Source organism: Porites lutea, chromosome 4 (assembly GCF_958299795.1).
Source record: "Porites lutea chromosome 4, jaPorLute2.1, whole genome shotgun sequence".
Taxonomy (NCBI): domain Eukaryota; kingdom Metazoa; phylum Cnidaria; class Anthozoa; order Scleractinia; family Poritidae; genus Porites; species Porites lutea.
The window spans coordinates 20,611,930-20,635,135 of record NC_133204.1 but is presented as its reverse complement, the minus strand read 5'-3'; the positions used below and the strand labels follow the sequence as shown (position 1 = coordinate 20,635,135).

Sequence of the window (23,206 nt, the reverse complement as noted above, 5' to 3'; positions counted from 1 at the left end):
AGATCTGTTCTCCATCTGTTGTCTTTATTTTCTTTTCAAAACCTTGAGATTAGCTTCTTTTGTCATTGTAAATATACGGTCGAATTCCCCAGTTTAGGATTTCAAATAATTCACGTCTCACTTCTGAGGAGTCATTTGGTAGAGTTGGGTCAGAGTTAGCATTTCTCGGCTTGTAAGGCGGTAAGAGCTGCACAGACACTGAGAAACCACTTTTTTAGACAACTCTGGTTTTGTGCCTAATGAGACCCTAATATATTTTTTCTCCACTTTATCGTTTAACTTATGCGCTTACTTACAACCAAGAGAGGATAAAGATCACATGTAAAACTAGTAGTTAAAATTACAACGCATTCTGACTTCGATTAAGACACAAATGTGGTACTATAACGAGTTCTATGGGAATGGCGAATCTGTTCTATCCTTTGAATTACGTTACTTTCTAAGAGGAGACGAAGAAATATATGAAAATAAATACCGAAATATTTTGTAAAAAATCCCATTTTTATTCATTTATCTTGTTCCCCCGACTCTCGAGTTAGTCGCAATTTTAATTTGTCGCGAACTAAAGATATCAGTTCGCCAACTGGAATTTATGTTTAATACCGGTGTTGATTTAAAGGTAGCATTTTTCTTTAATGATGATATGGTTTAGGTCAAAATGGTGACGAGAAGACTGAAATAAACCATATAAAGTGTCCAAATTCGAAACCTGCAGTCTTTCTCCCACTTAGGACACTTAGAGTTACTTGACTTACTCTGTAAGTCTTGAAATTCTAACCTCAAACTTATAAACTCTGAATTATAAATTATTGTCGGAACATTATTTCGTTAGTTTCCACATGTTAAAGTGCCAAATAGTATTAGATCTCAGAAGGGCAACTATAGATCACTGAAAGGAAGGGTTAGAAGGTCAAGTTAGTCGTTTTATGTGGGCAGAATACGATGAGTGATCTTGTACTGGAACATTATTAGTTTTCTTTGTCACATTGATAGGTAAAAGAGGCAAACTTTGCTCAGGCTGTTATTTGTTCTCCATTATTCTATGAGTTTCTTTTCTGTTGTGTTGCGAGATAACTCGTCCAAAGGGAGCAGTTATGATACAGAGCATTGCATCTTATCGAGTCACTATTCGGGTCGAATGAGTGATAATGGGTTACGGTTTAATAGTTGTCGTTGTTGTTTTTTCTTTTTTGTTTGTTTGTTTGTTTGTCTGTTCGTTTGTTCTCCACGAGGAAGGAATAAACGGAAGGATTCCATAGTACTGTAGAAAAGCTAATATTACGCAATCTATATGATTGCACCTTTTGTGATCTGTGCCGGCCGGGATGACAGTTCTCACACACTAACCACGGCTTCTAAAAAAAGTTTTCACCGGATGAATAAATACCTGGAAGCGCTTTTAATTTCACAGTTTTACTGACATTCTTGTTGAAAATTGCTTTCAACGGGTCACGTTTCGTTATCATTTTTCCCTAGATTGTTAAGACAAACATATAGTGTTCCCCAGAATGATAGTCGTCTTTCAGCCCGGGGGGGGTACTCCCATATATGGGCTACATAGGTACGTGCCACGGAATAGAGTATGGTTTTTGAGGTTCTCGGTCCTTAAATAGGGTATCTTTTTTGACCCTTTTGTTTCTGTGTCCCCGGTGTCGTCCTTAGATAGGGTAGCTTAATTGTATTATCTAATACTGCAGTGTGAAAATGCCCGCCTAAACGAACGGTTTTTTTTTAAACTTGATGTATCCGTTTAAGTATTCTAGTATTTTATGCTTGATGCTATACATCCAATGTTACAGAGAAGAAATAAAGTTTTCCTTTTCATGCTATGAATAATTTTGTTCTTTCCTTGAATAGGGTGTCATTTTTCGGCTTTGGACCTTAAAAAGGGTATCAGTTTTCGCTTTCTTGGTCCTTAAATAGGGTTAGGGTTCACGGACCTTCGCGGCACACCCCTATCCAAAATTCGCGGGAGTACCCCCCCCCCCCCCGGGTCTTTCAGGCCCTTAGTTAGTAGAGAGGCGAGCAAAGTCGTGTGATCGCAAGATAAAAAAAAAACCGGGCTAGGACTGGCTCGCTTTTCATATCGAGAGTCGTGAACCTTCAGGCAATCAGAATTAAAGTTTAGATCTTTAGAATATATATTTTTCATATACTGCTTACTTACGGAGACGACCACGAACTTGTTAAAGACGTTATAGCAACGGGGGGATGAAATAAGGATGTGAAAGTGTTTGCGAATAACGGATGAGATGGATTGTAGCTTACAGACGTAGTAGCAACCTCGATGATTTTCTAGTTAGGGCCAAACTTTGCAATCTCACATAACACAACCAGCCCCGGGGCTCATACCCATGCGGAAAAACTGTCTCACTTGTAAATACATATCTGACGGACAAACTTCATACACATTCCACGCTACAGCCGAAACCAGACCTATCACTAATAACATTGACTGTACCTCCAAAACGTCATTTACATAATACAATGCAACCACTGCTCCAAACAATACATAGGTGAAACCAAACGACGTCTCAAAGACCGCTTCAACGAGCAGCGCTGACCAGTTGACAACCCATCTAATATCTCTAAAACCACCACAGTCTCAGAACACTTTCTTACTAATGATTACTCTGCTAACGACATCACACTTGTCCCACTAGAGCTCATTAAATCTTATAGAGACAGTGTACGAAAAGCTAGAGAAGCATACCTCATCGAGAGATCGGTAAAACTCTTGAACCATTAGGTATGAATAAGAAAGATGAAATATCATACAGTCTTTATTTCTTCTATTTGTTATAATTCATTTACACTATTTTACATTTCTAATTTCTTTCCTATCACTACTTCAACGGTTTTTGCTTTCAACATTCACTTTTTTCTCATTTAAATTCTCAGGTGTTATTATTTAACAATTAATGAATGAGGCTGAGTATCTTAATATGAAGAATTACGGAGATCGAGGAGGGTGTTACGGCCTCGACGGATAACACTCTCCTCGATCTCCATAATTCTTCATATGATACGAAAGCCGAATTCAATAATTGTTTTATTATTCATTCAATATAATTCCTAGTTTTAAAACATGGCTAAAACATGCTTACCTCCATCGATCCATCGATGTTAAGTTCATCTTCGATAGTGAACGTTTCGGGTTGTTTAGCTCCGCAAATATTCTCCAAAAAGCAGATGACGCCCTTCGAGTTGTCTTCTTGCTGTTCTTGCCATGTTTTCAGCTGTTTTTTAGCCTAGTTCTTACTCTTGAAAGGAGTGAAATGTCCGCCATTTTTCAAGTTCACAACTAAACTGACAACTCAACCTTGTCCCCAGATCTTCTCGGTTAACGGTGCATTAACCTACCAGAACGCTGCATTTTTGACGTCATTTCCTCGCTAAACACAAAATTCTTCCAAATTTGGTCATCAGTAACTGGTTATGGTGAATTAAACGTGTGCTTTTAGCCAATCAGAATAGGGGAAATATTTTGAATGAATAACAAAGTATCATATTGCACGCTATTCTTTAATTTTCAAATTGTAACGTCTTAGCTTAACCTCCATATTATATGTAAGACCCTCAAGAAGGAAGGCCGTGCCTTCTGAAATATTGGTAAATATATATATATATTCCCGACTGTAACTGAATCAGCCTTGCTTCTTTTGTTTTATATTTTCACTTATTGCTGATTAGATCCTTTATCAGGATCCGGTTCTTCTTTTTTGCAAGCTGGTCCTTGCTTTGAAAATTAAATTTATTATACATACTATTTTATTTTATTAATGGCCACATACACTATATATTTGCACTGACTTTGCGGTGTACAAAACGACTCATTCTGAAAATGTAAATGGACGGCTTAATTTAGAGAGCATACAAAACCAGCAGTAATCGGCTCCTGACAAAACTGAAAAAAAAGATAAAAGAACTTACTAGTTTATTCAAGAGCGGAGAAGTTCTCAAAAATCCGGCTAGACAATTAGGAGTTCTTATTACAGAAAATAACGCAAGCGATAAACAATACAAATAAAATGTTGTCTTTCACAACTTTAGAAAACCTGGAAGTAAGTGAATCTAGGATACACTTAGTTCCCAGTCCACGTGCAAATCCAGTTTTTTATTGTCCTCTCGTTTCCAGGCCCGTTCAAGACTTTCTTTTAATTCTTACGCCTTTTCACAATTCCACGCATTTACGGGCGTAAGAACGCACAGTTCTTTTGTCCAGTGCAAAATTTAGAATGAAGTTCAATGTAAAAGTCACTATAGTCCAAAATTCTCTTCTTTTATGCCTGAGATTCACAAGTCAACTCTGGTTAAAGCGGATAAATCAAACAAAAATTCTGCATAAAAATAACATAAGACAAATAACGGAAATTGATTTACCGAGGAACTATCAACCTAAATCATTCATTTAAGTGTAAACTTTGGGTCATCAGACTCAAGTCAACTTAACTTGCTTCCGGCCACTTTTGGGAACGAAGACAATTCCGTACATCCATATTATCGAACAAAAACAACAGAATTAATATTTGATTCTTGCCAGTTGTTAGTCACGTTTCTCCATATTACCATATTGTTTTACAAACATTGACCACCGCTCTGGAAATTACCACATCCGCATAACAATCACAGACTCATTGAATAAATAAAAGAAGTGATATTTCGGCTTTTGACTAATTACCCTCAGAAAAGGTGAAGACATCAGGATATTTTTCAATATCAAGAAAAGAACTGACTCTCTGCTACCACTTAATTCTTGTGAATTGAAATTGACCGTCGCTGTTTTCTCAATTCGCTCGTGATAGAGTTCTAGTTTAATAAGACGACACTTTGTTAATTTTACTTTTTAATACACAGTTGTTACAAAGATCACCGTTGGTGGTGAAAGAAAAGGGTTGTAATATTAATTTTTGCGAATGAATTAGATTTCTATATTTATTAAATGTCAGTCTCCTGGCTACCAACCAGATATCCCTCGAAATCGAGGAGCGTATAGACAAAATCGGCTTTAATAGCTTTCTTTTAAGAAAAAGCTCACTGACAAACTGTATTAGCTTTTGTCTTTGTCAACGCACTCAAAATCCCAATGAAAAGGATCTCTTGACGTTTATGGGATCTTTTTACAAATTAATACCTTTCTCTGGTCAGAATGGACGACGGCTGTATTCTGCGTTCAAAAATATTTAATTACTTTCAAAATAACTACACTGAGTTAGTTCGTCAGGTGCAATTGGACGCTTACTATTATTATCGGGAGTTTGTTATCAGCAAAACCCTCGATCTTAAAACAAATGGTTCAATCTAATTTTATACCCAGAAACCACTTTCCCAGAAAAAGACATCTAAAAGAAATAAAAATAGTTTTTAAGAGATTTTAATTGTTATCACAACTTTACAGGAGGTCAACGCGATCAATTGGTCGACTAAGCGGGCAAAGTAACCTCGGCTTAGTTGTGACGGCAATAATCTACTTGCTGTTGAAGCTCATTCCAGCTGAAAATGGCTTTGTATGACTTTAATGAATCTTAATTGCTCTTTAGTGTATTTCAAATCGTTCGTCAAGAAAGTAAATATTATTTCGTGTTTATATGACTGCCTAGCACCACTAAGTTTTTGGTCGGTTTCTTTTCGAAGAAGCAATTAAGATTCATTTCCTATCGCCATGTTTATCGTATATTGAACAATAATTGATTTTAAGAACCGAAAAATTGCACAAAACGTGACAAAAGGTATCGTAACCCAAAATATCTTTAATGTAAAAATTCTGGAAGAATTTTCTATCGTTATTGTTATTTCGACTGAAGATGCAACTTCAGTAGCCATTAAAATAATGTCATAAGTTTAATCCCAAGATAAAATTGGAATTCGGTCTAAGTGAAAGAGGCATTGTCATAACAATAAGCTCTCCAGGGACACGACAGCTTATTCATAACAGAGTAAAAACAACTATATTCAAACGACAGCTCGAAGCTCGGCGGGATTAATTAAACAACGTCAACCTTTAACGTTTACAGCAAAATTCTGCGACCAAAAACATCCTCAAGCGAACAGGGAACTGTTATCTATGGATCTAGCAACGTCCTATCACTGAAACCATCTACGAATCAAGGATAATTAAGAAGAAAGAGAACGCGCTAAACAGTTGTTTGTGTGAAACGACAAGGTGAAAGCAAAAGGAAGGCAACTGAAGATATAAAACTGCTTTCAAAGTAAACCGTGAAGAAGCATGGCCGGAACGGGGCAGAATATCTACGTGGTGGCTTCGCTGAGTATTTTATCAGTTCTCATCGTTATATCAAACTTTTGTGTCTGCCTGTTGGTATACTTGAGAAAAGCACTTCGAACCAACACAAACTGGTTAATGGTATCCCTTGCCGTGTCCGACATACTGACTGGAGGAGTGTTACTTCCCTTGTACCTTGTACTGCCAACATCTTTAGTGACAGGTTACGTGGTCTCTATGATACTACTATCAGGTGTTGCCAATCTATGTGCGGTAACGTATGATCGTTATACCGCTATCATAAAGCCATTGGAATATCCGTATCGAGCACCGAAGATGCTCAAAAGAGCTCTGCTGCTTTCATGGCTGATTCCAGCCGTATACACCTTACTTCCGTTGTTTTGGGACACGAACCCTGACCTCAAAATACACAAAGCGTACATGGTGTGCCTGCAGTTCTTTGGCATTGTTGTTCCCTACATTTTCATCGTTTTTGCCTATGTAAAAATGTTCAAGCAAGTGCGGCGGAGTTTAAGGATGAAAAAGAGTATTGATTCTTCTTTAAGAGTACATAAGAATGAACGCAAACGACTTTCATCCGATTACAAAGTGGCCAAAGTGTTTTTCATAGTGGCCTCAGCCTTTATTCTCTGCTGGCTACCAATAATTTACATAACAACCGCAGACATTATAAATCGACTTGACATCATTCCTTATTCCTTGTCCATTGTTTCATTTTTTACCATAGCGACGAGTTCTTTAGTTAACCCGCTTATGTACGCTTTTCTTAAGCCGGATTTCAAGATGGCCATTAGAACATGCTTTCAGAAGACTACTCAAACGAACACTGCTTCCACCATTCGGAGTCTACCACTTGCAGCACTGGCTGTCGGAGCAGGAAAAAAATATGAAGAAAGTTTAACGGAGCAACAGAATAAGATGAAAAGTGATGATTCTGTAAGAAAAGACAACAATTCAAACAATGCTTCTATAGAAAACTTTTCTTCTTCTTGAATTATAACATTGACTCACAAATTAACTAACACTGTCCACGGATATTTTAAGTGTTTCTATAAGTACCTTTTATCCTGTAAGATATCGATGCAGTTTTACTATCAAGACATTTTGAAATAGAAGACCCACTGCATAAAAATCTTTTATGTTTTATGGTAATGGAGCACCAGTGATGGATATAAGTGATGGTTTATTGTTTTAAACGCCAAGATGAAGGTGACCTTTTCTTAAATTATCCATACGAAGATTGAATGAAAGTCGGAGCCCCATCATGTTTTCAATTTTTTTTATACTATTAAATCATTAGAGGGTTATAACAGCCTGAAAACACTGGCGACATTTGGCGTCACCGCCAATGGCGTCACTGTAAGGGGTTAGTGTGTATATAGACGGCCAAAAATCGGCGGTTTTCTTGGGCTGCCTTGTTTATTCATAGCAATTCACTACTTTAAAAAACCCTTCGGAACCTAGATTCTGATCAGCGATCGATGAATCCATTCATATAATATATATCTGCAAAAATTGCCAAGACAATACCTCACTCCTTTAGAAACCATCTGCTGGTAATATCAATTACGTTTTAATGTACGAAAATGGCATCACTGAGCATGTGCTATTGTAAGTCATTGTGATGAGACACATGGAAAACATAAAAACTGGCAGTAAGCGAGGTAAATTTATCATTTTTTATATGAGAAAATTATCATGTATGCCAGTGAGCTTCCAGATTACTCCAAGGTCTCCCAGGGATGTGAGGAGCTATATAGTGCCTATTATTTTAAATCAGAGATGAAACAAATGATTAAGTCGTTGCACGTCTTATTAGGGATCTTTAGATTCTAAGACGAGGACGACTATGAAGACGATATTTTCTCAATGCTAAGTAGTGCGCGCGCGTGAAACAGCGTCATTTTGGCTGGAAAACATGATAGCCGTCTTCATTCTACTACGGGTTTCATCGAATGTCTTAATGACAGAAACAAGTTATCAAATGTTCAGAAGTTTAAACGTTGTTTCACAAAACAGTGTTTTAAGTCAGACTTAAAGATTCCTTTTTAATTTAGCCAACTGTGATATCGAAATATTTTCGTTTTCCGACAACTGAATTAATAAAGTAGATTAGCCACCGTAGGGTGATTAGGCACATACAGCCGAGACTCTATGGTAGTTCGTTGGAGTTAATTTCATAAGAGCATGTACGCAAGAAAATAAACAACGCACATTGTTAATTCCTGTTTAAAAAAAATAGCAACAAAAAATGACTCACCTTATTTTTGTGGGTTTGTGTTGTGTTTTCTACTGTCTGTTCGCTTCTTGGGCGAGGTGATAAAACTAGTTAAAACGGTTTCAAAATGGCTCTTGAAGCGAACTGACAGTAAAAACACAACGTAAACACAAGATGAGTCGTTTTCAATTTTATTCTTTAAATGGAATTAACACTGTATTTTTTCAATTTTCTCTTATAAAATTCAAGTCCAACGAACTTCCATATATAGTCCGAGCTGCCTGTGGATTGAGAAGCTTAAGAAGTGAACAACAGCAAGAAACAATACAGCACAGAAAAACAAAACATATTTTTCAGGTAACAAATATCGAAAAAAATAAAATAAACAGATCTGAAGCTCCACCGATTGCCTGGATCCGCGAACCGTATTTTTTCCTAATCAAAACAAAAACATGGCACAGAGCTTAGCTGCTGAACGTTCCTTAACAGTCTTAGCGTTCAAAGGCCATCAGATCGAAACAAAATTTTCTCCAAAAGAAGGCAAAACTTCAGGCACTAAACAGGCTCATGCGTAATATATGAATATCATAATTTAATTACTTCATTGATCTATTATTTCATTTGATATTTCTCCGATACCTCTAGTACCTTTTCTTTCAAAAAGTATCAGTAAGTTTACTGAAAAAAAGTACTAGAACAAATAAAGCCTTTGAGTATTCCTGGAAAGGAAAACAAAGACTAAAGACTTAACAGTTTGCAATAAGCCTGCTTGTCGTTCTCCGAAAGTTTTCCCCTGGCTTGCAGAAACAGGGACTTGTGTGTAATTTGTAACACTACAAAAAAGCTCTTGAAAGTTTCTTTGAATACTGACCTTTTAACGTCCTGCCTTTAACCATATCTCAGAATTATAATTTGAATCGCTCAGCAGGAAAAACAGTAACATACAGAGACGTTTTTAACATTACGTTTGCGTAAGAGAGGTGACTCTTGGAATTCAAAATTTCAGTTACCAACCACTCCCTCTTGGGACCAGTTTTCCCCAAATAAGCATGGAAATGGCTAAAAATACAGTTTTCAATATTTTTTAGCCAAAGCTGCTAGTTTATGTTCGTATTGTCGTAGGCGCCGTCTTTGATCTCATGACAGACAAAGATTGGAGTTTCAAGATGGCGCTTTCGCGAGCAAGAATATTCGCGCGTCTGAAGAAAACTACTGCACTGCAGGCTAATATTTTTTGGGATATTTGTTTGGTAATTAAGCTTCATCAGTTAGTTTTTGGTACATAACCATAAGCGAAAATTTGGACTTGGTTTGTTGTTGTTGTTTGTTTGATTGTTTGTTTGTTATAAATTGCTTGCCAATCTATTTTGATCCTTCTTTTCCCTTCTTTTCTATATCTAGTTTTGTTGCCAACTTTGTCGTCTTCCTTTCCCACTGAATTTCAGCTGGTTAACTTTCCAGGAAAGTAGGAAATTTTACCTGGAAATGGCCGAAGGAGAAAAGCGAAATTGGTAGTGAATTTTCCACGAAAATGTTGGTGGGTTGTCTGTGTATAACTCCGGCAGGATTACACCAAATTCCCAAATTAGGTATCTTTGCAAAGATCCGCCCTTCCGTGTTTCCCTACTCACCAACTTAATCACTTAAACTGAAAACTAAATCGGTTGAGAAATGCATAATCTGTATCATTCCATATTGACCCGATCCGTAGCCAAGGGGTTAGGTAACCGATAGGATGTGTTTTTTTGTAAGACGAGACTGTCACTTTGTATGTACAGATAACAAAAAAATAATAATAATAAACCATTTATTATTCGTTCGAATTATTTAAGTTTTCGATTGGCTTAAATAGTGCTGCAGTTTATTTTGTAAGGTCCCTGAAGGTGCACAGTCTTTTGCTTTCTTAAATTGTGACTCAATATATTAATGAGACGTTTCTATACGTTAGTAAGATTAATGATTCTATTGGTCTTCCGCAATAGGCCATTTTCAAATTCCAAATTCTCTCGCTTCTAAAACGAGGCTAAGTGCAAACCTTCCTTGTAAAATAAGTTTTATTTAAATCATATCCGCATATCAACAGCTGCGCACTTAGCCTCGCTTTAGAACAGGAGCTTGGGTAACTCGGAAATAGCTTGCTTAGGGCTTTTGATTTTTACCTTGCTGGGATTACCAAATTTAGATATGAAACAAAAATTAAATCGTATCAAGAAATGGTCTATTGTACCGGATCAAATTCCTCAAAACAATAGGCTTTTGTCCTAGGCGTTGCTGCCGAAACCACACAGAGCATAATCGTCAAATTTTTGCACGTTACACACCTGCAATATTACGGGAGTAGAGACTCACATTCATAAATAACGACGTAAATAACGACTCACATTCATACGATTTTCTATATTTATTACATTTATGGTTAAAATTCATTACATTTATAGTGAGCCAGATTATTACAATTATTATATCCATTTTGACATCACTGGTGATCCCTGTAATCTGATTGGCTCTCATTAGTGTGATTTATTCGCGAATCACTCTATTTTTTGCTCTAAATCACATCTATTCCAAATCGTGTCATTCATGTTCTAAATCGGATCATTTCTGTTTTAAATCGCACCATTTTTGCTGTATATCGCATCATTTCTGTTTTGATGCAAAGTGAGATGTAACAGCCTTTTTATTTCCGCTTTTCAACAAACCGGCTGCTTCATCAATAGCGTATTGGTATTTATGGTTGTTTTTGATCACATTTGTGGTAGGTATTACATTTATGGTTCACTTTTACTGCATTTATGGTCAGTGTTACGTTTATGCTAGAGAGAATGAACTAAGAGAGCGACTCCCTGTGCCATATGATAATTATTTGAAATCTCTTAGCTCATTCTCTCTTTGTTTATGGTTGATTATTACAATTATGGGTGATACAAGCTTGTATGTTTTGTTTTCCCAATGTTCGTCATGTGATAATATTCTTGGGAACTGTTTCATTCAAATTACATCTTATTCCCGTGCATATGTACGCATAATTTATGAACAGACAAAGGGGAAAAATCCCCTGAGACCATCATTGGGAAGACAAAACATACAAGTTAAAGAGGTCTATTACGAGTGATTTTAGAGAAGCCACCCACAATGTGAGAAGTATGGTTACTGACAGGGCAAACTATTAAGGAAAACAACTCAAAATAATTGTAATCCGTTTCATTTACTTTTTTTTTATTCTGCCACGACTGCCATCACGCCAAGACGGCGGCTCAACTAACGTGGCTGCGCGCATGCGTTAGGTAGTGGCCAGAGGTCAGACTGGGTGTAAGTGTTTGAACGTGGCACTCTCCTTCAATTTGCTTGCTGTGCAAAGTTTGAGATAATAGCTGCAAAATTTCAGTTGCTTGGCCAAGACGAAATAGCCAAATTACTGACTAAAAAAAGACTCCAACGATGTTGACTGCTGTTCGAAGAATATCCACGAAGATAAACTTCCTCTCGTATCGTAAAATTCCAAAGAAACTGGAAAATACTTGGAAGGGATCGTTTTGTGCACAGGTAGGCTCATAGATTGATTAATTCATTTCCAGTGTTAGGGTATAGCCGTTGCATTCGCTTGCTGGAATTTTCATCGTTTCTCAGCTTAAAAAAAAAAGAATTAAATAGCCCAACGAGCAAATCAGTCTTCGGCTGACACCAACTACTCGTATGCTCCAAATGAATCCAATCTTAGAAATATCTTAATTAGTAATTTAAACACTTATTGAATTCGGCTTTTGTATGATGTGAGGAATTATGCAGATCAAGTATGGTGTTGTCGGCGTCGGTGGCTAGCACCTCGATCTGCAATATGTTTTAGTTTGTATCATACGAAAGTAAAGCACAAAAGCCATATTCAATGATATAATTCCATAATGGTGACCCGTAAACCTATCCACTTTTTACGACGAGGTGGTGAATAATTGTTTCAATATATACCAAACGAATCAAATAAATGGTCTAAAAAATGTACTTTTATTTGCTTTATTAAGACTAAAGAACAAAATTATTTTAAAGAAGCTCTTTTCAAACGCGAAAATGCTGCCAGCTAAAGAAGTGCATAAAACCACTGAGGCCATCCGAAAGAAATTGTGACGCCAATCGGCTGTTGAATAAATTGATGTCGATGTCAAAGCTGTCATGGAGGGTTTTAGTGACGTCATAATTTACAATTTTCGTAGTTACTGACTTAGTCCAGAGAACATACATCGAGTATACATCGTGTGAAGGTGTTCGAACGTGTCACTTGCTTTCAATGTACTTCACTAGGCGAGAAATACTGCTGGAAAGTAGTTGAAAGTGAACCTACAATGAGATGCTTCTAGCAATCGTGAAGAAGAAAGGAAAGTTTTGATATGCAGCCACATTTTGCTGTCACTGCTGTTAATTTACTGCAGGAAGTTATCAAGACATTTTTTTTTTTTCCATCTGTACTGCAACAGAATGCTTTTAATTCGAAGGAAACAGAATGAACTTGATGTTGTTGCAAATATTTGCATGATTTGAACGTTCGGACAGAATTAAAGACGCAGCTCTCCACAGTCAAGTGTATATAATCTGAGATTGCAAAGCCTTGTCCACTCTTCGTGCCCGGCTAAGATGCTTGAGTAAGGTAGTCACTGTTCACTGATCAGAGGGAAACCATCTTTCAAGACCCCACGCCAGAATTAGGGTACAGTGACGCTGATCGAGTACAAGTTCATGACGTTGTAGTTGGGCACTCAAGTGGGCACCCGGGGTCCCGTGCCAAACGTTTTCTGCTGTAGTAGAACCTATTAAGCGAACATCGTTGGGCCTTTAAAGACCGCATCATCGGGGGTTTCCAAAATAACAAAATGCCTCTGTGTTTCTCACGTTTGGTTAAAAAGAGTAGGGTTGTATTGAGGACATTATCATAAGTTGAGGTTTTACTGTACTTCCAAACCAATAAACTGCAATGCCGTTTTTATTCGATAAAACGCCGTAAGTGGAGGTAAAAATACCAGCCCTCGAATAAACGCCCTACCTAATCTGAAGAACGCGGCGTTTATTCGTGGACTATTTAAAAAGCGCGGTACAGCTTGGTAATCTAAGCTATCCAGACGTTGACGATTCTACTTTACATAATGATTTACCGCAGCTGTTGTCATACGCTGGTCCCATAGGTTTTTCTTGAAGATTTTTTCTCAGTGTGAGAAAGAGAGTCGCGAACCGGCGAAAACAAGTCACTAGGCGGGCGGCGAGGAAGATAGAAAACTTCCGGTTACCTTGGACTTGAATCTCACTTTCATGCAGATGAGTGAGATGAAAGCCTCAGAATCTGATCCTTGGGCGCTGATTGGTTGATTGTTCTTCAAACACGCAAACTAATGTGACTAGATCGTATAATCGGAACTGCTTAGGGGAAGTTGAGGATATCTCTTACAGCAGTTCTTGAGGTGCATTTGCTTTTCTTTTCCAGTGAAGGAAATTACTTGCAAAATATCGCTTGCTACGATATTCAGTGACATTCGTTTCCTCTCTCTCGGAGAAAAATTTGAAGAAAAACTTCTGGGACCTGGGTACTGCTGTCTGAAATAAGCGGGACCTTTTATTTTCATGTTTCTTTTAGCCCCTGAAGAAGGTCAGTTTTCAAACCGAAATATTGGGCAATTTGTTTAAATATATATATATATTTATAAAGAATAAAACAATATATATATATATATATATATACACCCGTTTTCAAAAAGGTTTTCATATAGAGAGATATATAGATAGATATATACTTTTGTTTTCTTGCACGTGCGCCCGTGTGCATTTACACTTGTTATTGTCCAAGTTGTGAAAAAACTTGGTTTAACGATAAGTTTTCTTTTCGTCAGGTTCTTTGTTCCAATTTGTCAATTAAACAAAATAATGCACGAATATTGTCTGCAATTCTCTAGATTTGCATTCTCTTGAAAATTAAAGAATGAGGAATTCGGTCACTTGTAGGTCATATAATTGTTGTCGTTACAGGAGGTTAAGGGGAAAAACGCAGATGAAATAAAAAAAAAAAAATTGTGTTTTCGAAACCGCTGAGAAGGAAGATGTGACGGTGGATATCCATATTGGATATGTGGGAAGGAGCAACAATATTATAGCAGTTGATTAAAACGGACCAAGACGTTAACTAGGTTCATAGAAGTAGATTTTATCATAACCATGATGAGCAGCGGGTCATATATATTTATGTCTCACCTTTTTTCGTGTAAAATCGCGGCCCGTAAGGCAACGTCTCATTGGAGACAGAATAAACTCTCGGCCACAAATGCTTTCAAGTTAGTTTACAGTTTCTCTTAAGCACGCCCCTGGACAGCGCATTTTTTAATACACTCCATCAATAAAAATGCAGATGCCATGGCATTTGGCGTACCAATTTGGTGACGCCGTATAACTCGCGGATCGGCTGCTTCGCGGGATATTTTCCTCATTCCCAAAATCAGCTATGTAATTCGCCATTGCAAGTTTGTATCGCAGGGGGGCATGTATTTTTCTAAAAAAAACAAATCAAAACGACATTTCAAATTGGAACAAAAACCCCGACGACGATAAAATTTATCGTTGAACCGAGTTTTTCACAAGTTGGACAATAACAAGTGAAAAATACACACGGGCGCACGTGCAAGAGAACAAAAGTATATATCTATCTATATATCTCTTTGTATGAAAACCTTTTTGAATACGGGTGTATATATATATATATTTATATATATATATATATATATATATATTGTTTTATTCTTTTGTTTACTTCTTCATCGCCTTGCCGTAAGGATCAGTTTGCCGTTTCATATTTTTCCTTGAATGAACGCCGCATCGGAAACGCTGAAAGTTTGATAAAAGCTGCGGCGTTTAATCGAGTAAAATCGTACCCGTAACTTTCAGCCATAATCGTCATACTTTGTAAAAACACTTGTCTCACTCTGTAATAAACGTGAAGTGGATGGTCGGGGGACACGTAAAACCAATAAAAAGTATCATCGTCGACAACAACGACAAAATAATAATGACAATGATAATAATGCTAGTAATAATGATAACATTCCATTTTCAGCTTGCATTTTCAGCTCCAATTTCTCAAGCGGTCGTGGAGGAAAGTGTTCAAATCACCCTCGGGCCTTCCGGCTTCAAATGCAGACAGTGACGTAGACATGTCGGTGAGTCATTTATGACGTCTGCGCTGGTTTTGTGTTTCGCGGTCGCGGCAAGATATAAAGTTTCGAGAGCACATGTTTTTTTTTCAGTCTTCGCTGTGTTGTCAGACAATATTTCATTTCTTAACAGCGGAACAACGCACGAAAAACTTGTAAGTATCGATCGGTTTTTGACTTAGCTTTCTTGTCCTTTGCAATTCGGTCTTTATTTTGCTTTATTCAGTGGATTTAAGGCATTTCATTTCCTTGAATGGGTAACCGTATTGGGTCATGGCGGACTGACGGAATGGCGGAATGCACAGAATATTCTAAAAAACGGAATATACTAAAAGACGGAAATAACAGAATATTCTAAACAAAACACGGAGTATACGGAGTATTCTAAAATCAGGGTCCGCGGAGTGGGGGGGTCGATCCACCCCTTTTGAAGTGTAGTTGGGGGTGGTGGTGGAGGGGGTGGAGGGGGTGGACTTTAAAAACGGTTTACCTGGTGCCGACTCCATATTTTTTAATACAGTTACAAATCATTAATCATTTTTTTAATAGTTTATCAAACGAGAAAGGAGTTAGTAACAAAAAAGTGTAACCATGCATGCACAGCAGCATCATAATTTTCGCGTTTCATTCACTTCAAGGATTGTCCGTTCTCTCCTGACGGCTATTTAGAACCTTTCTTTAGTCATGGTTGAACGGAGCTATGTTTTTAACCTTCGAGTTGCTGAAAAGGACCTTTTCCTGCTGCGATGGTTGCAGGATTTACCAGCAGAAGTTTGCAGATCGGGGCAACTGGCAATTTCATTTATCATGCTGTGCTGAGGTAGTTACTGGAATGTCATCGCGTTCAATTTGTCTTAAGAAATCGTAGTTTCGTGGAGTTTTAAGAACCTTGATAAAATAAAGACTCCATCGTTTGTACATGTACTACATCACCTGGCTGGTGAAAACGCAGAAGTCTGCGTCTGAGAGATATTCGTTTTGAGGCTTACCACTGATGATATAGGATCGAAACGGACCAATCATATATTTGATGCTTCGGCGAGGTTCGCCAGACGAATATTCTTATTCTATCAAAGATTCCTTTTATTTGAAATTGTGTATTTCTTAATTTTTTTTTTTTAAGTGTCGGGGACCTGCCCCCCCCCCCCCCCCCCCCCTGCGCGGGCCCTGAAAACGCAGAATAACACACAAATCGTTTGAAAGAGATATACATGTATACGTCGACTCCAATAACTGTAACCCTCGCTACTGACTCAAACCTCATGCTAACTCGAGGTAATACTAATTTTTGTTTCTCTTCAGATCATTTCCGTATAATTTTACCCTCAATGACTCGAACCATGTTTTAAGCGCGTGACAGGTAAAAAAACAGACTTACGCTAATGATTCATTTAGCGCCAACGGGCCTGTTTCTCGAAAGTCTGGAATTCAAACTTTTCGGGCCCGGAAAGCTGTTTTATGTTTGCCAGGTTTACATTCAAGACCAAAGTTGTAATAATTTTGTAAATGATAAAGTGAAACTATCAATTAACGAATAAATTGACTGGTTTGCGAGCTTGGAACTGTGCTACTATTCAACAGGTTTTGATTTTAAAATTTCCCTTCGGTCCCGACGAGTTATCGGACCTTTCGCGAAACGGGCCCCAGGGCGCTTATTTACTTTTGGTGCCTTAAAGGAGGACGCTTATTTCTTTTTTGAGAAACAACCGAATGTTAAAAAAAAAACTTCAATATTTATTAAAAACGAACAATACTAGAAACTGTAACGGTGACAAAGACTGACAAACACCTCAAGACCTCAATGACCACTAATTTTGTGGAAACTTCGAATGCGCTGGAACTGACATGAAACAGAATCGTTCATAATAATCAGAAAATGGGCCATCACAGAGTGTGGCCTAGCTAACATAACAGAAAGTAAAAAAAATGCCATCACGAAAAGCAAATCTTAAGTACACTGATACTAACAAAACATCTCAGTCTCCAACGTTTATGCTCAAATTCCGTCTTCTATGTAAGTTGTAACAAGGTATTTTTCGCCTTTTGTTGCCGCAAGTTCTTTAAGTCTAGTTAAATATTGAATATTATAAAGGGCAATCCTCATCATTCCTTGACAGGCTGTTACAACCAATAGCCCAAAGACATGTTTCTTCAACCAAACTTTAAGGCAGTTCACCCGGGGTACTTCAACAAAAACCTTCAAGAGGAAAAACCATTTTGCCCTTTGTCATGCAATATCGATCATCTGTTCCTAGCCTTAAAAACATTCTTATGAAACACTGGCAACTGAAAGAGAACCAGCCTCTTCTAACACAGATCTCCAAAGAACCTCCAATTATATCGTACAAACGAGGAAGGTCTCTAAAGGATATACTCATAAAAGCCAAACTCTGAGAATGACAAGCTATAAACGTAACACGTTGTTGGAAGGCATGAGTCAGGTTTGTCAATTATAATATCACTTGTAAGAAAGAAATAAGGGCTCTGATTGTCAAAATGTAGCCAAGTTTGGAAATCAACGGTACATTTTATGAGAGTTCTAATTAACAATTATTACACGAGTGCGCGTTGGATATACGTTGGCTATAATCATCGGCACATCCAACAAGCGCGAGTGGAATAATTGTTTTATTATAAACGCCCACAAAATATCGAGAATTCATTCCCGACTTTATTTGTAAAAACAGCCGATTTTCAGCTTGTTTTTAATTTTGAGCAGACGCGTACAGTTACCATATTTAGGAGCATAGTACGCTATAAATACTTAAGACCAGCGAATTGTATATAGCAAGCAAATTGTTAAGCAAAACTGCCCGTTAACGCTAGTTATCAGGGATTTTCTACTTTAGCCTCAGCCTCGTTTTCATGTTGGCTCCATAGGTGAAATAATTCTCGCCTAAGTAGGACAGTAGGTTGCAAAGTTGCCACCAAACTTTACAAGTCTAGAAGGTTCTAATAAACATTTCTAAACTAGGATGGAATACACTTAATTAATTTAAAATGGCCGATCCAAGATGGCGGATGGTTCCAGATCTTTCTTTATCAAAAAAAGGACGTCATCACGACGTCACTGCTATTCTTTAAGATAATGTGTTTACCAACTTCTTGATTTTGTCAGACACCTTGCTATTTGACTATTTTTTGCTTTGAGGGAAAAATTATGGAATTGGATTTTGCCAATAAATTCTATAATATGACTTCATAATGACATCAAATTACGTCATTGTGTCAATCAAGTTATGTCTGAATGTTGGAAATAAAAAGTACATTATTTTGTGTTATTGTGGTGGCCGTATCATGAGCAGCTTTGATATAAATAATAATCATCGTCATCATAAAACATCCTCAATAATGATAACAATAAACTAATATTATTGTTATTGGGCATCCATTTCGACTTAGTTACAAAGTACAACTAGTTATTTTCAAGTGTGACAGCTTATTTTATTACACAGTGCGATGGTCTGTTATTACAAAGCGTGACAAGTGTTATTACAAAGTGCAAAAATTTTATTACAAAATGCGACAGGTTTTACAAAGTGCGACAGAACAGCCACGCTCGCGTTTCAAAATGCCATCTGGAAGGGCAACATGGGGCAAATATGTATCTAGTATACAGGTATCTGTCGGATACCCGAGGCGTGCGTGTACACAACGACATTCTATGCCGGTACCCAGGCACTAGCACCCCCCCGCCCTCCTCCCGGCTTAAGCGCTTACTGTGAACATAGCCTAAGACAGAATCATTTCATTTCAAGGACTATTTCCTTTCGAAAGAGTCTGGTGAATTCAGCTTTAGGTAGGAAATATTCTTCAGGTCATCTCGATGGAGTCTAATCTCGTACCCAGACATCACTCTGTCGTACGCTGAAAAGTGAGATCTCCCTTTCCCTTGGCCGTGGGAGATCTGGGTACGAGATCAGATGGTGTGTACCAACTCTTGGGTATTAACACTTCAAGAGTTTGTACCCAGTTTTTATGCCCAAGCAAAAATGAAAGGCATATTGTTTTGCTGTTAGTGGAAAGCGCAGTATACGCACATCTGGAATAGCCAATCAGGATGCCCAAATTATTCTATTGGCTGGCTTGGTGTACAAGAAGTTACTTTATGAAATTTATCGACCAATAATTTTCCTCGATGATCATCTCCGTCAAACAAAGTCGTAATTTATATATGTAAACGGAAGAGCTTGCAAATTAGACCATTTCTTCCTTCTTCTCCCTGTGCATCTACTAAACTAATAAATATTTGTTATTATTATTTTTCCAATTAATATGGCAACGAATTAATTCTACTGTTTTTGCTAGTTTTTCTCTCTTTTTTTTAATTAGTCCCTGTCGTACACTTGTTGGTAAATCTGCGGTAAAATAAATACTACTACTAACACTACAGATCAGACCACGTAAACTCTGCCAAACTTAGTTCAAACAAAGTATGGGTCAAACTTTCGATTAAGTTTAGTTTTTTAGAGATATTCAGTACATTGAGTGTTCATTAAGCCTGGTTTTCGTCATCGCCGACACGGAAAGAAGCATTTACTTGATAAGATCCCTCATCATACCGCGAAACAATCCATTTCCACAGAAAACCCTCAAAAATAATATTTTAATTTGGGCTCGTTTTTAATTGAAACTTGTCAATTATATAATTATCATATTACAGTACGTTGGCGTTCATTTTCAGTTTAACAAGGTCTCTATATTTGCGAGGCGACTGAAAATCAAGCTGAATACAAAGAATTGGTTGAATAATACAGAAACGCTGACTTATAATATGGCCTTTCATAAATAGCGATTTTTACTGGTTTTTAATTGTACAATACGTAGTCGTTCCTTTTTACTTGATGAAAGACTTATAAATTGCGATTATGAGTGCGTCACCAGTAATGCTGAGCTACGCTTCCTGCAGAACTGAGTGAAAATACTTACAACTTAAAAGCCAAAAAAAGAAACAAACAAAATAAGAAACTATTAAGTTGGTTTTGATGAATACAGTTTTTTTGATGGGGTTTGATTGTATTTCGTAGATATTTTTGGTATTACAGCTGGCCAAAATGATTTGAAAGGAAAGTTACCCACATGATTTATTAAATTACATTAGGGTGATTATACTGACACCGCTGGCAGTATTACATTTCATATTTCCGTGTTAAAATCAAGCCATTCATAAGACGGTTCAAAATTGTTAGATTGTTATCACACTTTTCCACGGAAACTTTTTTCTCATAAGATTTCATTTTAGTGTGCGATCTCTAAATTAACATAATGACCCTAAACCTCTAACGCTAGAAGCAAACTGTGTTACCTTAAGTTTTAAGGTTAAAAAAGTCTTTATCTCAGACTTGATTGCAAAGTCAAAGAAGCGTCTGTATGTTTCAAGTTAAAAAATAGCCAAATGCTTATTTGCTGAAAACTACGGAACAAAACTTAGGTTAGTTAACAGATCCGTAGACTGAGTAAGTTTTGTTTTATCTATTATAACATGGTAATTCTACCACAATTTGTTTTCCCTTCTTGAAACGATTCTAAGAAGAAATAAGATTAGTCTTCGTCTGAGTGCAAGATGTTTGTTCATGAGCTAAAATGTACAATTTTAGCACTTCCGTGATTTGCAACTGTCACTTTCCATGAACACCGATCAAAAATAGATGAAAAAGAGCTCACAATTCATCAAAATAAAACGCTCTTTTAGCGCCTTCCTATTGGCTGATTACAATTTTAACACCACAACTCAGTAGTTCACCACAATACTTTATGCGCGTTTAAAACAATGTGGGGCATACAGTAACGATTTATTATTTTCCAGTTGCAACAACTACATCGCCCACACGAAAGAGTAACCACTCTTGAAAAAGTGATCAGTACTACGGGGTCTTTCATGAAGAGTTTTTTTGGAACATAATTGGGACGCGTCTATTGTTTGATTGTGGCCTTAGAGTGACAGTTTTATGAAACATTTCTTAAAGCGATTGAATAGTCAATTGGGTTTGCATTCGGTTTGGATTTACAGGTCATCAAACTTTCAAGGAAAAGCCACAGATCGCTTGTTCATTAGAAATGGCTGAAAGCTCCCTTATTACTGTCGCAATAACTGTTTTGTCCGTTTTAATTGTGCTGGCCAATGTGACCATATGCCTCTTGGTTATCATCAACAGATCTCTGCGGACGTATACCAATGGTTTTCTTGTTTCGTTAGCCATATCTGATATTCTTCTTGGTGGTGTCCTATTCCCGGTAATTCTTATTATCCAAGAATCAGTGGCGAGTGGATATCTTATCTCGGTAATTCTGTTATCGGGAATTGCAAACCATTGCTGCATCACTTTCGATCGATTCATCGCCGTTCGCCATCCCTTCTCATATTCGTTTTTAATTGACAAGTACTTCATTAAAATGGTAGCTACTGCTTGGCTTCTCGCAACTGTCATCTCACTGCTGCCATTGTGTTGGAACACTGACCCCACACTTACAATCCACCAAGTTTACATTTTTGTGGAGATCCTGCTTTTTATATTCGTTCCGTATCTAATGATTTTCATTGCCTATTTTTTAGTTTTCAAGAAGCTCCGCGAACATTTTAGGATGTTACAAGAAACTACGGCAATATCAATATCAAGACGGGAGCAGACAAAGAGGCTTTCTTCTGAAGCCAAAGTTGCTAAAGTCTCCCTTATCCTGATTGCAACGTTTGTTCTTTGCTGGTTTCCAATCATCTACATGACCTCCGTAACAGCTCTTGGAAGACCAGAAATAGTACCTGACATATTACCCACAGTTTCGATGTTTACGTTGGCTCTATCTTCCTTAATAAACCCGTTACTCTATTCCTTTAAAAAGGAAGACTTCCGAGCGGCTGTAAAGAGGGTTTTTCCGCGAATTGTAACAAAAAGGCAGGTTCATCCAGCGGAACAGAGAAATGGGAATGAACCAGCGGAGGAAGCTGTCACAGTTGCAGCCCAGTGAAAGATTTGGCAAAATTAAAGACCTTTTATTCCAATCGAGTATTTTACGTGTGAGAGGAACGAATTTTCTACGCAAACTTCCTGTTATTATATTTGCGCCTTCCTTTTCAAAGTACTGTGTAGTGACGTCGTAAAGTGATCTTTAAATTACAGACCGCAATCTATAAAACCTTCTATAACACTCTACTACACACATGCATGCCCAACAATTCTTTAGGACGCACGAGGGGTCATAGTTGGGTTGAATGTCCCGGCAGGTGTTTGTTTCTGTGCGCTCATACACACTGGAATTGTTCCCGCGACATGGCTTCGCGCCAAGTTAAACCTGCTCTAACTTCACCAGGCACTTCGTGGTGACAAAATGGAACGGGCGCGCCATAAACTTTCGTGCATAGGGGTTTTGGCTCGTTTGTTTCTGCTAACTGTTGATCCGTGCCAACTAGCGTTTTCAAATTGTTTTAGACCGTCCATACCAAACCATCGAAAACGCAGTTCGGAGATAGCTTATTATTAAGTTTATTCTCGACGCATGTAAGCAGGTAAACGTGTCGTGCACTAGTAGCTTTGGCGTCAGCGTTTTTCACAACGCCTTCGTTTTACCCAT

The 23,206-nt window shown here is 37.6% G+C and overlaps 2 protein-coding genes across 2 annotated transcripts; both read left to right on the top strand.

Annotated features, from left to right (window-relative positions):
• Window positions 1-5,880: 5,880 nt before the first annotated feature.
• Window positions 5,881-7,418, top strand: LOC140935130 (octopamine receptor beta-2R-like). Its single transcript, XM_073384665.1, has one exon. The coding sequence runs from the start codon at window positions 6,227-6,229 to the stop codon at window positions 7,235-7,237; it is 1,011 nt and encodes a 336-aa protein (XP_073240766.1). The 5' UTR covers window positions 5,881-6,226; the 3' UTR covers window positions 7,238-7,418.
• A 14,279-nt stretch (window positions 7,419-21,697) lies between these two features.
• LOC140935036 (histamine H2 receptor-like) lies at window positions 21,698-22,968 on the top strand. Its single transcript, XM_073384572.1, has one exon. It carries the CDS (start codon window positions 21,698-21,700, stop codon window positions 22,601-22,603), a length of 906 nt encoding a protein of 301 aa, XP_073240673.1. The 3' UTR covers window positions 22,604-22,968.
• The last annotated feature ends 238 nt before the right edge of the window (window positions 22,969-23,206 follow it).

Excerpts from the sequence above, each read along its gene's own strand:
- LOC140935130 (XM_073384665.1), top strand. The coding sequence starts at position 6,227 with ATGGCCGGAACGGGGCAGAATATCTACGTGGTGGCTTCGCTGAGTATT.
- LOC140935036 (XM_073384572.1), top strand. The coding sequence starts at position 21,698 with ATGGCTGAAAGCTCCCTTATTACTGTCGCAATAACTGTTTTGTCCGTT.